This window comes from Bombus bifarius, unplaced genomic scaffold (genome assembly GCF_011952205.1).
Source record: "Bombus bifarius isolate JDL3187 unplaced genomic scaffold, Bbif_JDL3187 scf7180000007990, whole genome shotgun sequence".
NCBI lineage: Eukaryota > Metazoa > Arthropoda > Insecta > Hymenoptera > Apidae > Bombus > Bombus bifarius.
Window position 1 is genome coordinate 370634 of NW_022884371.1, and position 15864 is coordinate 386497.

At 28.3% G+C, this 15864-nt stretch overlaps 4 protein-coding genes across 9 annotated transcripts; 1 reads left to right on the plus strand and 3 right to left on the minus strand.

The window, feature by feature from the left end:
- Positions 1 to 65: 65 nt before the first annotated feature.
- On the minus strand, positions 66 to 2602 carry LOC117205389. 3 transcript variants are annotated; one of them, XM_033443744.1, is made up of 5 exons: positions 2512 to 2602; positions 1855 to 1945; positions 1704 to 1784; positions 1553 to 1630; positions 66 to 1489 (listed from the first exon to the last, which is right to left on the minus strand). In XM_033443744.1, exons 2-5 carry the CDS (start codon positions 1907 to 1909, stop codon positions 144 to 146), a joined length of 1560 nt encoding a protein of 519 aa, XP_033299635.1. In that variant the 5' UTR covers positions 1910 to 1945; positions 2512 to 2602; the 3' UTR covers positions 66 to 143. The 3 variants fall into 3 exon arrangements, with proteins under 3 accessions (XP_033299635.1, XP_033299636.1, XP_033299634.1); XM_033443745.1 differs by lacking the exon at positions 2512 to 2602 and adding an exon at positions 2387 to 2417; XM_033443743.1 differs by lacking the exon at positions 2512 to 2602 and adding an exon at positions 2021 to 2306.
- On the plus strand, positions 2547 to 11863 carry LOC117205382 (zinc finger protein 91-like). Of its 4 annotated transcripts, XM_033443731.1 has the most exons (8): positions 2547 to 2726; positions 3644 to 4009; positions 4083 to 4997; positions 5145 to 5270; positions 5413 to 5649; positions 5717 to 6044; positions 6133 to 7203; positions 11648 to 11863. In XM_033443731.1, exons 2-8 carry the CDS (start codon positions 3681 to 3683, stop codon positions 11684 to 11686), a joined length of 3045 nt encoding a protein of 1014 aa, XP_033299622.1. In that variant the 5' UTR covers positions 2547 to 2726; positions 3644 to 3680; the 3' UTR covers positions 11687 to 11863. The 4 variants fall into 4 exon arrangements, with proteins under 4 accessions (XP_033299622.1, XP_033299620.1, XP_033299621.1 ...); XM_033443729.1 differs by lacking the exon at positions 11648 to 11863 and having other exon boundaries at positions 6133 to 7470; XM_033443730.1 differs by lacking the exons at positions 2547 to 2726; positions 11648 to 11863 and adding an exon at positions 2820 to 2885 and having other exon boundaries at positions 6133 to 7470.
- LOC117205394 (solute carrier family 35 member G1-like) lies at positions 11192 to 12865 on the minus strand. The gene is made up of 3 exons (XM_033443750.1): positions 12245 to 12865; positions 11938 to 12153; positions 11192 to 11871 (listed from the first exon to the last, which is right to left on the minus strand). Exons 1-3 carry the CDS (start codon positions 12554 to 12556, stop codon positions 11389 to 11391), a joined length of 1011 nt encoding a protein of 336 aa, XP_033299641.1. The 5' UTR covers positions 12557 to 12865; the 3' UTR covers positions 11192 to 11388.
- A 99-nt stretch (positions 12866 to 12964) lies between these two features.
- On the minus strand, positions 12965 to 14978 carry LOC117205395 (ester hydrolase C11orf54 homolog). Its single transcript, XM_033443751.1, has 7 exons — positions 14687 to 14978; positions 14506 to 14611; positions 14327 to 14425; positions 14078 to 14256; positions 13731 to 13992; positions 13487 to 13653; positions 12965 to 13334 (listed from the first exon to the last, which is right to left on the minus strand). Exons 2-7 carry the CDS (start codon positions 14582 to 14584, stop codon positions 13161 to 13163), a joined length of 960 nt encoding a protein of 319 aa, XP_033299642.1. The 5' UTR covers positions 14585 to 14611; positions 14687 to 14978; the 3' UTR covers positions 12965 to 13160.
- Between the last annotated feature and the right edge of the window lie 886 nt (positions 14979 to 15864).

Here is a 15864-nt window from a genome sequence, read left to right on the forward strand (position 1 = left end):
CACAATTATAAAACTTACATTAACTAATCATAATTTTACTACATATAATATTTTAGATTATTGTATAGCGTTTGTATATAAATTAAATACATATATTTATCAATATCTTTCAATTCAATATCATTAAGTAAAGAAATTCATATTTAAGAATCTGGTGATTCAGAGTATAAATTCTGAAGATCCGTGAGCAGTTTATTTGATATATATGATACATTAACAGATTTGTCTATGCTATCTACTTGGCATAAAGATCTGAACTTTTTACCATCCGGAGTTTCTAAAAAATTTATATTTGATTTTAAAGCCATATATTCTCTGAGTGATCGATTCTGCTTACATTTTTTTAGACTTTTAGGAGTCTTTGGTTTAGATAAGTAATTCTGAATAGGTTTTGCGTGCATAATATTAAGTTGATTTTCTAATTCTAGAAAACTTCCATCAGCTACTGCAGTATCAGACATTCTTCTTATATTGAAACCTCTGTCATTTTCTTTATTTTCATCATTTGCAGTTGACTTACTTTCATTTGAATCCTTTTTGTTTATTACTGTAATTTGTGGTATATGTGTAATAGGTGTCTTCAACTGTTCTTCTGAATATTGTACTGATTTGCAACAAGCTTCTACTTGAACTCCTTTGTCCATCATTTTATTACTTCTATTCTCAATATCAGAAGTAATATCTCTCTCTTTTACAAGTAATTCTGTGACATGTATTAACACTGATCTTAATTTAGTTATGCTTTCCTCTGTTTCTTTTAATAAATCTTTTAAGTCATGTTCCAATCGAATAATTTTATCTTTATTTATACAGATCATTTCAGATGATTCCACATCTGTACACTTTTCAGAAGCCACTAATTTTATATCTTTAATATCATTATATAAATTTTGAATACAGTTATCTGTTTCTTTTGGTTTTGATGATATGTCACATTTTAAAGCACTCTTGTTTGGAATAAATTTCTCATGTATTGAATTATTTTGTGTAAACACATGATTCTCATTATTTGTTACTATTTGTTGAGAGGATTTTAATGCTACATGCGATGTTTCCAAACGTTGTACATGATTTACATCAATAGGATTTGGTTTTGAATGATTAGAACATTGAACAATTTTCTGTTCATTATATATTTGCCTATTCTTAGATGGTACTGCAGAATTAATATTAACAGCTAAGGATTCACTTGTGATTTTATTTTCATTCTTAGAGTCAGTGTTTACTTCATCTATTTCTTTTGATATTTCATATATTGTTGACTGCCTAGTTATATTCACATTACATTTTTCTAAATATTTATCTTTTATAGCATTTGGTGGTAGTAATAAACTTCTTTTCTTTATTGGTTTAGAAATCTTATGGTGAAACTGCTCAGATTTGTCTGGTTGAGTTTTATTTTCATTGTTATTTTTTGTAGCATTAATAGGAGTACCATTAAAATTAAGAAATCTACGTACATGCTTCTTAGAGGATTCAATTTGAATACCTAACAAAAATAAAATTGTATGTTATTATAAATATTTAATTAAAGATACTAATATATACTAACCACTTTGTTCCACATTTGCCCTTATATTTTTTTTATTTGAAAGTGCACCCAATCTTTCTGGTTGTGTTCTTTTACGTACTGAAATTCGTTTATTTTTATGAATATATAACACTTACATAAAAAAGATTAAGGACAGAATATATATATGTACCACTGTCTTGAGGAATGCCTTTTACATGTTCAGGTAGACGAAGCAATTGTGCAATTTTAATTGGTTGAGGCCTTTCATAGTCTATAAAATAAAAACTTAATTAGTAGGACTATTTGATTTATGTACGAAAATTATATTATAGCGAAATTACCTTTTTTATGTACACTGTTTGATAGTAATTTTGAACATGTTGAATATTCTGTCATCCTTTTTGACTGTGGTCGCTTAACTTTGGATTTACCCTGAAAGAAAATATGTAATCATGTATATCATTTATGTAGACTTTTTATATATTACAAAATTTAATTTACACCCACTGTTGAACTAGATGTAATAGGCATTATTTTTAATTCTGGATTGAGTATTAATGTATCAAAATATTATATCTTTCACATTATAATTTATACCACAAGTTGCTTTTTACTTATTTTATCCATTCTTACTTCATATAATGTACTACAGTAATTAAATGCTTTTAACAATTACACTATAAACATAAATAAAGTACAAATGTAAAGATAATGTATATAAACAAATTCAAATTTCTTAGAATTTAACGGATTTTAATCATGAAACGCAATAATGAATAGATTCGTAAGCGACAAATCATGTTTTAGTTATATGGAATGGCGCATTTACATTGTGCAAGCATGGCATACACCAATGAAAAGTTGTGAACTTACATTTTACATATCGCGCGTTTAATTTATAATTCTAAATCCACAAGATAGAAATAAAAGTTATATATTGAATAGCAATATTTTTTATGGATACTTATGTATATAATGTACACTACACGATTAATTACTTGTTACAGGCAAGTACTATGCAAATGTGAAAGGTTTTGCGCAGATTTCTTATCTATAGTTGGCTATTCCCCAAAGTCACATCTGTCGGCCATTTTGTTAAATTTATTTCTAAACGTATCCCCTCCAAATTGAAAACAACCGAAGGTTGACGCTGTTCTTAATCTCGATAAAGTATTTTTGGTTAGGTTAATAGCTGTGTAGAGGATATTTAACAGTAAGTAAATTATTGTGATTGCGTCTATTTCTATCAACATTGAATTGAGACAGAAAATTTCTACGCGAACAAGTGCCACTTTAGCATAGTTCGTAATGTGTAATTGGATGGAAGGAGGCTCAGAATAAAGAGAGGCTATGGCTACTGCTTTGATCATATGTAAAATACTGTTACCCTATCGGCCACCCATTGTTTTTCATTACCCATCTATTTGGCACTTCTATCAATTGGTTCATTCGCGTAAAACAATTTTCTATTTCGAAATGCTTCTTATAACCTCTAAAGTCATAACCTATATAATATAACCTTAGATGTCAACATTTTAAATATCGTTGTTTAAAAAGTTTAGTGAAAACGCTCTTAGAAAATCTTAAATCCATAATTGATAAATAATTTTGAATGACTCTTACTGTATCTTCTAAGTTAGTTTCACACGCAACTTTCAACATTGCACCTTATGTTATTTAATATTATATATTATTAAATAAATTTAATTCATTTTCGATAGGAAATGTGTAAAGAGGAATCTTTCGTTAACAATTTGTAATTAAGAATGAAAGTAATTATTTTCTTACTACAAAGATAGTTATTATAGATAGAAGACTTTCTGTGAAAACAATTCTTTAATTCACAATGTTTTATTTTTACTTAAAAATTAAGTAGATAATCATCTATTAAAAAGAAAGTTTTCTTTTGAATTTAAACCATATCTCTTTAGATTTAAATTAATTGTGTCAGTATTTAACCTCATATAATACATTTTTGATGTTTATGTATTTATATGTTCTGTGTATTATGTATATACTGGTAGATGATATATAGATATTGTATAAATAACATATCAAAGTAATGAAATAAAAGAAATTAAAATGATCACTATAACAACTTTAAGATTAAGAGTAATTTTTATATTTTAGTGATTTCAGTGATCAAATAAGTTTAGATTATAACAAAATGGATGTTGCTGGAGACTTAACACTACAGTGGGTGGAGGAGGTAGGAAATGTTATTCACGAAGAGGTAATATGTGGTTTAGAAGCACAACTTGTTGGAGCAGAAGAGGAAGTGATAGGAGCTTGCGAAGAAGTTACAATAGAAGAAACAGTAGAGTCAGTTCCCAATGTTACTTCTACGACAGGGTCAGAAATATTAATGGTACCACAATCCAACGACATGGAATCTATTTACATAGTTCCACAAGATCAAGGTCATGATTATTTGAACATACAGGTTACAGAAGAAGTAATTGCAGATAATTGGGATAGATCTGGACCAGAAGATGGGTAAGTTTAAATAAAATATCTTTTTAAGTTAAATTTAGTAAATTGAATAATGAATTAATTTTACATTTTGAAGAATTGAAATATCAGAAGTAAAAGTATCTCATGAAAATTTACTGGAATATGATGATATGGAGATACCATTGCCAATTGATCAAGATTCATATACAAATAGCAGACCTTATCCATGTGATTTCTGTAGTAGGAGGTTCAGAAAGAAAGCAAACTTAATGAATCATATGGTAACACATCAAACAGATCGACCTCATGGTTGTAATTTATGTGGAGCACGTTATGCAAGAAAATGTGATCTTATGAATCATTTAAAGATTCATGCTTATGCACCACCACGAGATGGTTTAGAAGATGATTTAAATGATGATGATTCATTGGCACCAGAAGAAGAGGAATCTACTAAAGGTAGACGTAAAAAGGTACAATCAAGCGTACCAAGAAAACGCAAAAATAATTCTATTTCAAAACGCAATATGGAAGATAATAAAATGGAAATGGGCAAGTACGTCAGTAAATCTTATGATTATGTTGACGAAGATATGCGCCTTTTGGAGGAAATGACTAGTAGAAATTCTGCGCGCACTAGTAACTATGCTTCAAGTTCAAGATGGACTGAACAGATGTCACCTGTATCAAATGAAGTTCAAACACCACGGTGGCCTATAACTGATCCAACAAAACCATATGTGTGTCAGTATTGTGGTGTTGGTTTTGCAAGGGAAAAAGCACTTGCTTCTCATGCACGCATACATGGTGGTGATAGTCCATTTGAATGTACGTCTTGTGGTGATATGTTTTGGGATGTTAATAGTTTAAGGGAACATGTTCGTATCAAACATGGTGGTACAGTACAATCTGATACAGAGGAATATGATAATGATGCCACATATACAGGAGATGAAAGATTTGGGGAATTCTATTGTAATACTTGTGGTGTTCCTTTTCATCGTTTGGATTTACTTAAACGCCATCAAAAGTAAGATAACTTTATGCTAGTGGACAAACTATATTTATTTATTAAGATTGCATATACTGGCTAAAACTGCATTTTGTCTCAATGCTTGACCAATTTGCAAGAAAATTAATTACAATGTGATATTAATTTTAATGTTGATTGCATTAGGATTCATGTGAAACAGGAGGCTGCTGATATGATGGAAGGTCCAAGTCGACTTCATGTTTGTAATGTTTGTGGTGAATGGTTTGAGGAAGCTTTGGCATTGTTAGCACATGCTGAACTTCATGCTAGGTACTATTTAACTAAGATTTCTTTTTAATTAAAGTTTGGATCTGTAGGATAATAATATTTTTGAAAATTTATATTATTCTAAATTTATTTATATTGTATATTTAAATGAATATTACTATAAAAGATTGTTTAACCTGTCTAGATCACCCGGTCATCGATGTTTACTGTGTGGGGAAAGATGTCGTGATGATGCTGAAGTTGCTGAACATGTTCGACAAAATCATGCTGAAGATGCTCCTCCGAATACATGTACTCTTTGTGGAAAAACGTGTAAAGATAAACGCAGTTTATTAAAGCATTCATGGGTTCATAATGTCGATAAAACTTTTGGATGTACAAAATGTGGAAAACGTTTCCATAGCAAAGCTAGATTACGAAGGTACTTATTGTAATTGTTCTTATATGTCTGTAACCCCAATCTTTTACTTACTACAACCTCGTTTTAGACATATGGTATCACATCGCAATAAGATGGTAGCTTGTGACGAGTGTGGAGAAGAGTTTCCTGATGGTAGAGCTTTGGTTAGCCACCGTCATTCACATAATAAAGATCTAGGTGGTCGTTCTTTCCCATGTCGAGAATGTGGAAAAACATTTGGTAGTCGTAGTTCACAGCAAATTCATATTCGCATTCACACTGGAGAAAGACCATATGGTTGTAGATTTTGTTGGAAAGCATTTGCTGATGGCGGAACTTTAAGAAAACACGAACGTATCCATACAGGAGAAAAGCCATATGGATGCGCAATTTGTCCACGTGCTTTTAATCAAAGAGTAAGGCAGCTTAATTAAAATATACTTTACTATTCCATTTAAATACATTATATCTTAATTTTCTATTACTTCTTTTTTATTACCTTAGGTTGTTCTTAGAGAACATGTTCGTGCTCATCATTCAGGTCCTGATCCAAAATGTGTAGGTAGTATTACACCATACTTATGTAAAGTATGTGGTGATGCATATGGAACATCGGAAGAAATAGTTGCTCATATTGTGCAACATTGTGATGATAATACCGCATTAAGACGTCAACCACAAACTGGTCCACGTAAATATAAAAGAAGACGTAAATTAAAAACCCATGAAACCAACACGATGTTGCGTATGACTGAGCAGTATGATATGGAAGGAGGTTCTGATTCAGATGATAATACAAAAAGAAAGCTTGGAAGAAAAAATAAGCAACATCGATCGAACGTTGAAGAAGGTTATCAAAATGTTCTTAAAAGTTTTGAAAACTCTTTACAAAATATAAATTCAATCGTCAGCAATTCAAAGTTAAATCCTGGAAAATCAAAGCTTTCTAAGAAGAAGCTTAGGAAAGAAGAAAAAAAAAGTGAAGCTGAAGCTTCGTGTCAACCTGGTAGACCAAAAATGATTCATACCCAAAAAACAAGAGTGCCTGTAGAAATTGGTGGTGATGGAGTTAAAAAGGGACAGAAAACTAAAACAATGGTAACAAGGACACCTAAAATGATGCCACAAGAGCACAAGTTAGGTGTTTTCCCGGGCGGGGAAAGGAACAGACCAAGAACAAAAAACGTTAGTTATCACATTGAAGGGAAACTTCAACCAACACCTGCAACATTCCCAAAACAAAAGGAAGAAACTTTATTACCTCCAACACCAATACATCATCAATCGCTATTAACCAATATAAAAATAGAACCTAACTTACAAAAAACGTCAAATAATAATCACAGAAATAATAATGGCAATATTCTTGCTATTAATAATGAAAAAATGGAGCCAACACCTAGAAAAAAATCAGGTGTCTTGAGAAAAATTAAAAAACAGAAAGATGTAATTAAGCAAGAACCAATAGATATTGACCACGAGGAAATACAAAATAATAATAATACAGAAAATACGGATTCAGAAAGATTAATGGATCATTCAGTGGATGGAAGTAATTTAGAAGTCGCGTTCGAGGCAAGTGTTACAACCGAGGAAGAAAATATACTTCCTGATGTAGGTGAAGCAAATAATACCGAAGATGTGGGTACTGGAAATGTAAAACTTAGTGTAAAAGTTGAGTCAACACCTCAAAGAATGTTGGCTGTTCATAGCGTTATAGCCCCTGTGGATGATATTCCAGAAACTATAATACCAGATGCTGTAGAATATACATGTGAAATGTGTTCTGCAGTATTTTCCAGCCGGGCAGAATTATTGGTCCATGTTCCAATACACATTTGATTTAATTTGTTCAATGAAGTTAATGAGGTATGCAAAATTTGTTCAATTTTAAGAATATTTGATTAATTAAGCAATATTTTAACAATGGTCAATGAAAGTTTATATGTTTATTTCAATTGACATTATGTTATTATGCCAAAATGTCCTCTACTCGTTGCTCTATGAAGTGCACCAGATGTTTGTGTTTAACATATATTTTAAAAGTTGATGCTGTCTTTAGTTTATATTACGTCATTCTATGTATGGTATGCAGAAACTTTCAAACATAATCGTTTTCAATTAACATTATTATTATATCCTTTTTATACTATTCGTGTTTCTCTTTAACAAAGCTGTTTGGCTCAAAATTCATATTGAATCATGATACAATGAGTAATGTTATAAATATTTTATATGTTTACAATTTACAAAGTCACCTACCCCTGTCAAAGGATTGAAATCTTAGACCATTCTTTTACAATCCACAATTTTATAATGAAATTTAACAAAAAATGAAATAATGGCACGCTGTGTACATAAAATATTAAGATATTCTAAATATTAATGCGAGTGTATTTTATAATATATATTATTCATTTATATGAATTAAATCTACTTCGTACATTGCTTTTAGCTCCTAAGTAATTAGATACATGACAGCCAATGCATTGAAGTGTTATGATAAATAATTTGTATGCAATATTACCATCTGAACCCGGATTGTTTTTCATTAATTTTTTACTTATAACAATACGTAGAAGTCAACATAGCATAATTGGGAAATTAGGTATTAACTATTTGATTCATATTTGAAGAAAAAAGAGATTATACTTATAAATTTGTCTTGAATCAAATACCTGTAACATTGTAACATGTAATAATACATTTACTTTTCACAAGATGCAATGGAAACATATTTGTACAAATTAATTTTCATATTTTGGAGCATTCTGTAACACAAGAAACACGAAAGCATTATTACTATTTAATAGTATTCATAATAAAAATATAATTATTATTATGGTATACTTTGTTTATACTAACATATCTGAATGGTTTTTTAAAATTAGAAAACCATTTTAATACATTTGGCATTATATGTAATTATATGAAACATGTGTAGAATTTGATGAAAAAGGAAACATTAAAGCTTAAATGTTATAAGCTCCCAAATTATTTTAATTTAAATGCTGGTATAATATGCAGAATCAAATATGAATTTCAAACTTAAAAGAAGGACAAAATTCTAGTGTATCTATTATCTTATTTATTTACTTACATTACATGTTGAAAATATATATTTCATTAGATGTGATATCATTCATCAGTTGTATATTATTTATAGCTGATGATGTTATTATAACTGATGAATGCTATTATAGCATTACATTAAACAGTACCATAGAGGAAAGAGCAGAATTATATTTTGTTTTGGTTAATATAAATTTACATATTACTATAAGCTCATAAAAGTTTAATGTTACAGAGTAAAGATTTGAGTATTGGAGATAGTGTATATACTATCGTACAAATATTTTAGATATATTGACAAGTAGCTTTTGCAACATCGCATTTTTGTTCCATAAAAATAAATAATTATACACAGATATTAAAGTTTTCTTTCTAATTATTACTAAAGAGATTTAATAATTTTATTTATTTTCAGATAAAAATAGTTCAATTAATTTTTAATTATCTCTTGTCATTTTTTTTTCTGTTCGAATACTCTGAATACAATTTTTATTAATAAGAAACATATTTCATCTCAAAAAGTTGTATTAAATTAAATTTGAAATTATTTTATATAAAATAATATTTGCTGTTTACTAAATTACATGTTATAAATATTCAAGATTTTTATTGCTTTGCAGATGTTTTATATTTTACTAATTAATATCTAGTATTATGTTAAATAATAAAAAAACATCTAATTAATGTTCCAAATTGTGTAAAGTCTGCAAGGTCGTATAATTGAATATTATGTTTTAAAAATTATTTAAAATATATATATATTTTCTTGTATAAAGTAACATAATAATTTTATTATATTTAATCCAAGATACTGTAGACTTTTGTAATATCTTTCTTAGCTTCGAGGTGATATATGTGTATATGCGTGATTGTATATATATATACGTATATATATATGTATATATGTATTCAAAAGTTAAATTAATTGTATTTCAATGGCATTATATGAGGCAATCAATCAAAACCAGTGTGTGCTCTATTTTTATAACTAAGAGATATTTTGAATATAATGAAGAATATAATAAAAATTCTGATACCATTTGTAACATTTTGCAAAACAATGTGTGTATATACATATATATATATTATTATTTGATATTTTTATCTGTCTTTATAGAAATGGTGCACAATGCCCACTATTCATTTGTTTCTATATTTTTATATATAAACGAAATTATTTGAAAAAATTCAACAAGTAAATTAAAAGATATTGGTAATATTGTTTAAGGAAAAAAGACACTTTTCAGAGAAACATTAAGAGAGAAACATTAAGAGAGAAACATTCAGAGAGAAACATTCAGAGAGAAAGTAATAGAGAATGCGTTTAATAATTATATTCATGGGACAGCATCATATTTTGTATGTTATGTACATACTTGAATAGTGATTAATTTTTTTAGTAGTATATGTAATCATATTAATGATGTAATGCTAAAGAAACAATTAAACCCAGTTTAAAACTACTTAAATTCACAGAATACAAACTAGACTTTGTACTGTTTCGGAATTATGATACAAGACATTTAGAGATGTCTTATAAATTTAGAAAAATTCATATGTGACCAATGTAAAGTTACAATTTTTGGGTAAGAACTATGTAAATATAAATTTACATAAAAAAACATCAAAAATCTCGGACAAAGGTTGATATATTATGTATAAATAATTCTTATTTCAATATTACACATAATTACATTCCCGTTTAACGGTAGCTTTAATATTATTTAAGCATAACACAAAAGATTCGAAAATTGATTTAGTTAACGCGTGCATAGAGCAGCTAGTGCAGGTGGCAATAATTGCAAAGAAATGCAAATGGATGAAATTTCGAAATAAAATATTTAAAAAGTGGTACAGACAAGAACATGTACATAAGTTTTTTGTTTTTTCAACTATAAGAAGATTGATTGCATGTAAGTATCCGTGGCTTCTTTCTACCGATAATTAATCTAAAATAAATAGTGTAGCATACAATACTATGTTGCATGATAAAATCTTAAACAGTTGCTGAAAAATTCGTATATGTATTACTTAAGTTGTAAACTATATAAAATTTAAGAATATGTATAGATCTATAAGCTCTAAATTAGCATTTTCTCGATAGAATTGTTTATATCTATCAGAGATAAAGTAGCTAAAGAAAGAAAGTGTACATACTATTATCTTGGATATGGTATGGTGTTGTTAATCGTAGTTATATATATATATATATATATATTTTTTTTTTTTAACAAACCGCGTCAATAATAAAGATATAATTAATTACGTCCGCACAAAGTCACGGATAATTCGAAGTACATATAGTAATGATGTGTGTACAATTGTAAATATGTATTCATTTGTATACTTTAAAGTTGTGTCATTTCTATCTAGTGACAAGTTTAAAAAAAATGGTACAGATTCGATAGAATCGATTTAAGTTACACTATCAAATACTTGTTGCTTTTGTTTTTATTTTGAATTAAAACTTATACAAAATATACAAATTAATGCGGTTGAAAAAATTATGTAAATGGATGGTAGTTATATATAATTTAATATTATACTGTATAAAGTCTTAAAACTTTATATTATGGAAATCATAATAATAGTATAACAACAATGTTTTCACCATTCATAAAAATATGTATAATATTATCTATGTTTATGCTAAGAGCAGGTATATAATTTAAGGTACTGTATCTTTAATTAGGGAATAAAATCACAAATATTATAAATTTCTTTCTCAAATCCCATACATATAACAGAGACTATGATTAGAAATGCTCCAATGATACTGGTTGATGTAGGCTGATCTCCAAAAAAATATATTTGTACAATATAAGCTAAAATAATATCTAAAGATCTAGTCACTGATACTTTTCCAGCACCTTCTATCTTTAATGCATTAGTTACTAAAATTTGACCTGATAATCCAGTTAGTGCTACTAACAATATTTTACTCCAGGTAATCCAATCATGTGGCAACTTTGATTTTTGTTCGTGATTATCTGACACAAGGAAGAAGAAAAATATTGCTGTAATGAGTGAATACCAAGATAGGTTGAAGATTATTGTTGAATAATGGATTTTCGAACACTTCCTCATAATAACTATGTTAAGAGCTGTAAACAGGGTTGCTAAGATAGCACATACATATCCCATCACATTGTACGATTCAGCTCTATATATCTAAAAAAGAAATACTTTATATCAAATTATTTATTTACAGAAGTATAAAAAATGTTGTTCTTTTACCTGAAATAGAAATGGTGGTTTAGATACAAAAACAACACCTGCAAAGAGTGCACACATAACTATCACACGTAATATTCCACAAGGTTCTTTTAACAAAATGAAAGATAGTGCAATAACAATCACTGGAGAACTAAATATGATTGTTGTAGCATCTCCTATAGGTAATTTTCGAAAACTATAATATAATAATGATAAAGTTGCACCACCTACTATTCCCTAAGAAAAGATGATATACTTTATTAGATTATTTTTATTTATTATTATATAGAATATTATATAACTATTATTAATTTTATAGTTAACATACTTGCAAATGTAAGAGCATTCTTTGCCCTTTGGGTCCAAAAAGACTTTTGGAAACTTTAAGTGCTACAGTAGCCATAACTAACATTTGTAGAACAGATCTGATAGCCAGTAATACCATAGGATGTACGTTTTCTACTGCTTTGACTAATGCAGAACTAATTGTAAAAAATGTACCTGATAGAAATGCCAAAAATACTCCATACCATTTGGTACCCTCTTGATATGTTTCAGCATTATTGGCGAATTGTTCAGTGTAATGATATTCTGGATGTATACTGTTATAAGAAGCAGTAGATTCAATGCTGAACTTCATTCTTTGGCTATTTTACAGCTACAATACACGATTATACTGAACGAGACATTTGCGATATACTACCGTTTACCGCTAATACAGCTGCTGTCTGATAAAATTAACATACAGCTTTGCACGTCAAACAGCTTATTACAGATTAATGCTGGTAGGAAGATTTGGAAAATGTAATGATCGAATTGAAATTCGTCTGTATGTAAAACAGTAAAAAAATGTTAATTATAAGATCAAATTTGTTATAAAAATATGGTTCTCTTTACATTTATTTAAAGATATTTTTTATTTTAAAATTAATGTATTCATTAATATAACTGAAATAAGTACATCTATTCATAATTATGTAACTTAATACAAATAACTGGAATCTATATTTTTTGTTAAATGAATTATGATATTGAAGGAGCCTGTAGATACATTCATACACCTTATAGATTTATTTCAGTGATTATTTTTATTATGATAGTAAAATAATTTGAAAAATATATTTTTCCTTTCGAATAATTTGAATTATATAGTTAGAAAAGAAATATGTTCATAAGATTATTATACCATAAACATTTATGCATCACTTTTTAGACAAAATGTATATACAATTATATAACAGCAATTAATCCTTTCCAAACTGAATACCAGTTAGTGGTTTATCTACACGGTAAAGTGTAATACCCAAGTTGAAATATCCCAAGTATTCAATAGTTTCCGGTGTTGTATCAATATGATAATGTCCACCTTCTCCGTGATGGGAAAAGCTGTGGAAATGCTGAACACGAAGATCTAAATCCTAAAATTACAATTCATACGCGATATAATGTGAAACAATTACACATAATAGATTAAATAAGATTTTAGATCATTTATTATCAATATTAAAATGAAGTTTAGATACTTTATCCTGTAACTATAAAACATCTACTTTTATATAACTTTACTTACACTTTCAGAACTGACAAATGTACCAACAGCTATTAGGGGTGTTGACATATTATAGAAGTGTAACCAATTATTAAGTTGTGCTTCCGTCTTTAATGGAGTTTTTGAGAAGTCTGCCATAACATGCTGTTTAACTTTTCCATCTTTCATTAAAAACGTTCCTCCTAATCCTATAATTGTACAAATTTAATACAAAAATTTAACTGCATCCATCACAAGTATATTTATTAATAATAGAATTTCTTACCAACAAGATTATTTGGATAATGCAGAGCAATTGCTTTTTGCATAGATGCAATAAAATCATCATTTCCAGTACGTCTTGTAGCATGGACTTTTAAAACTTTACCTGGTTTCCCTCCAGTAACAAATAAATTAGCTAATAAAGCGAGTCTTGTTTCAGTATTAGGTAATGTTTGAAGCACACAATTTCCATTTGTTGTATTGACAGATGAAATACGAGTTTCATTTTGCACACTGGATGGTGAAACACTTAAATTCATTATAAGCTAGAAGAAAGTAAATTATTTATCAAGGAAATAATTAAATTGAATATGTAAATTTATAACTAAGAGTTTACTGTAATTGTTATACCTCACAATTGGAATTTAGATATGGCCATGGACCAGCTCCTGCTCCAACAACAAAAGAATCTTCTTTGTATTGTAAGTGATTCAAAAGTTGTTGGATGTCATATAATTTATTTTTTTGTACAGTAGGAAGAAGAAATGCTGGTCCACCAATTTCTAGTAATGTTGGGTTGCCAGCTAATCCTGAATATTCAATTTCATATATTAATTTAAAATAATACAAAAGATATTTAATATTTAAAATATTAGTTACCTGGCGCAGCAAGTGTGAAAGGTTCTTTCGTTAAATCTGGACAATCAACAACTTCTACTTCTACATCCGCGAAATTTTTAATCAATCCTTCTTTTAAGACTATTAAAAAAAATATGTGTATTTATATTACATTACAAAATCTTTTTATAAATAGAGATTATATTTCAGTTATGAATTACCATCTTTTATTTCATCAAGAGAAGGAACATGTAGGTCTCTTTTTAGTATGGTAAGTTCATTGGGATTTAAAGTAGTCATAATCGATATATTGATATATAAAATTACCTAAAAGTTTGTTTTTACGATATTACTATAGATTTGTAATAATTCAAATATAAGTAAAAATATAGTTGAAGTTACCTGTAAATAAGAACTGAATTAAAGAGAGTAAATGAAAGAAACGTAGTACGTATATAAGATCTTGAATGTAGTTCGTCAAGCGAAACTTGATTTATCTAATCATGTGTTTGAGCATGACCTTTTATTTCATAAGAGTGTAATAAATCAGTTCCTTACATATACATATATATATTCAATTATAATAAGTCCTATACGGAATCTCCGTTATAGAGATATGTAGAATAATTTATAGTTATGTTCAATATAACGTGTATTTCTTAATATGTAAAAATATTGGCGAAAGATTTACATGACATTACCACTGCCGAATCAAAAAAATAATTTTTGAAGTTTTTATAAGAATAAAAAGCTTTTATGTTTCACCAAATTCGGATATTAATGAATTAAACAATTTAAAACAAATAATATAGTAATAAGGCAGAAGCAGATCTATGGAATATTTGTCAAATTTTTTAGAAAATTATATAACTAAATTATATTGAAGATAATAAGTATAGGGAAGTTCCATACAGTCTTGTATTTTTATTGAAGATGAAAATAAGTGCGAGCAAAAAAGATAAATGAAGTTTACAAAGAGAAAATGTCAAGTACAAAACAGATAAGATAGCAAAATTGTCGATTGACGTCAAAAACTTTCGTGTTATAAATTACTTATAGTTTCCTTCAGAGATGGCAACACAATGCAGTTTTATTGGAGTATTGAAATATTCGCATGTGTCAAACAACGAAATCTAAATAAAAATTCATTAAATGATATTGATATTTGTTTATAAGTTCTCGTATCGATAATTACAATATTATATTTCAAATCAATCCTGCAGTTTATGCACTTTTATGTATACAAATAGAAAAATGTGTTACAAACTTCTTAAAATATTTCTATGCATGATGTTCCGATGCATATGCTAAGTAAGTAAGTAAGATTTTTAATAGTTATATTAATAGAATTGGAAGTTTGGGAATGAGGAGTACTATACTTTTTTATTTTCTACTACATTACAGATAAATTGAATTTGCAAGAGAATTTATAATTTAACTTGTGTCAGCCTTATGTCGAAGGGATCCGATGTAAAAGTCAGAAAAGAGGGTTGGAACACGTTGGTGTTCGGTAGGGTTGTCGTGGATGCGCATTGGACGTCGAAGGAGTCTATCGTGTATCAGCTAACGTTCCTGGATCA

Excerpts from the sequence above, each read along its gene's own strand:
- LOC117205389 (XM_033443743.1), bottom strand. The coding sequence starts at position 2,044 with ATGCCTATTACATCTAGTTCAACA. Across the intron at positions 1,946-2,020 it reads CTATTACATCTAGTTCAACA|GGTAAATCCAAAGTTAAGCG; the intron begins GTGGGTGTAAAT and ends ATTTTCTTTCAG. Across the intron at positions 1,631-1,703 it reads AGGCATTCCTCAAGACAGTG|TACGTAAAAGAACACAACCA; the intron begins GTACATATATAT and ends AACGAATTTCAG.
- LOC117205382 (XM_033443729.1), top strand. The coding sequence starts at position 3,681 with ATGGATGTTGCTGGAGACTTAACACTACAGTGGGTGGAGGAGGTAGGA. Across the intron at positions 5,650-5,716 it reads AGCAAAGCTAGATTACGAAG|ACATATGGTATCACATCGCA; the intron begins GTACTTATTGTA and ends ACCTCGTTTTAG. Across the intron at positions 6,045-6,132 it reads CACGTGCTTTTAATCAAAGA|GTTGTTCTTAGAGAACATGT; the intron begins GTAAGGCAGCTT and ends TTATTACCTTAG.
- LOC117205394 (XM_033443750.1), bottom strand. The coding sequence starts at position 12,556 with ATGAAGTTCAGCATTGAATCTACTGCTTCTTATAACAGTATACATCCA. Across the intron at positions 12,154-12,244 it reads GAATGCTCTTACATTTGCAA|GGAATAGTAGGTGGTGCAAC; the intron begins GTATGTTAACTA and ends ATCTTTTCTTAG. Across the intron at positions 11,872-11,937 it reads AACCACCATTTCTATTTCAG|ATATATAGAGCTGAATCGTA; the intron begins GTAAAAGAACAA and ends TTTCTTTTTTAG.
- LOC117205395 (XM_033443751.1), bottom strand. The coding sequence starts at position 14,584 with ATGACTACTTTAAATCCCAATGAACTTACCATACTAAAAAGAGACCTA. Across the intron at positions 14,426-14,505 it reads TCTTGATGAAATAAAAGATG|TCTTAAAAGAAGGATTGATT; the intron begins GTAATTCATAAC and ends TTTTTTTAATAG. Across the intron at positions 13,993-14,077 it reads ATCTAAATTCCAATTGTGAG|CTTATAATGAATTTAAGTGT; the intron begins GTATAACAATTA and ends ACTTTCTTCTAG.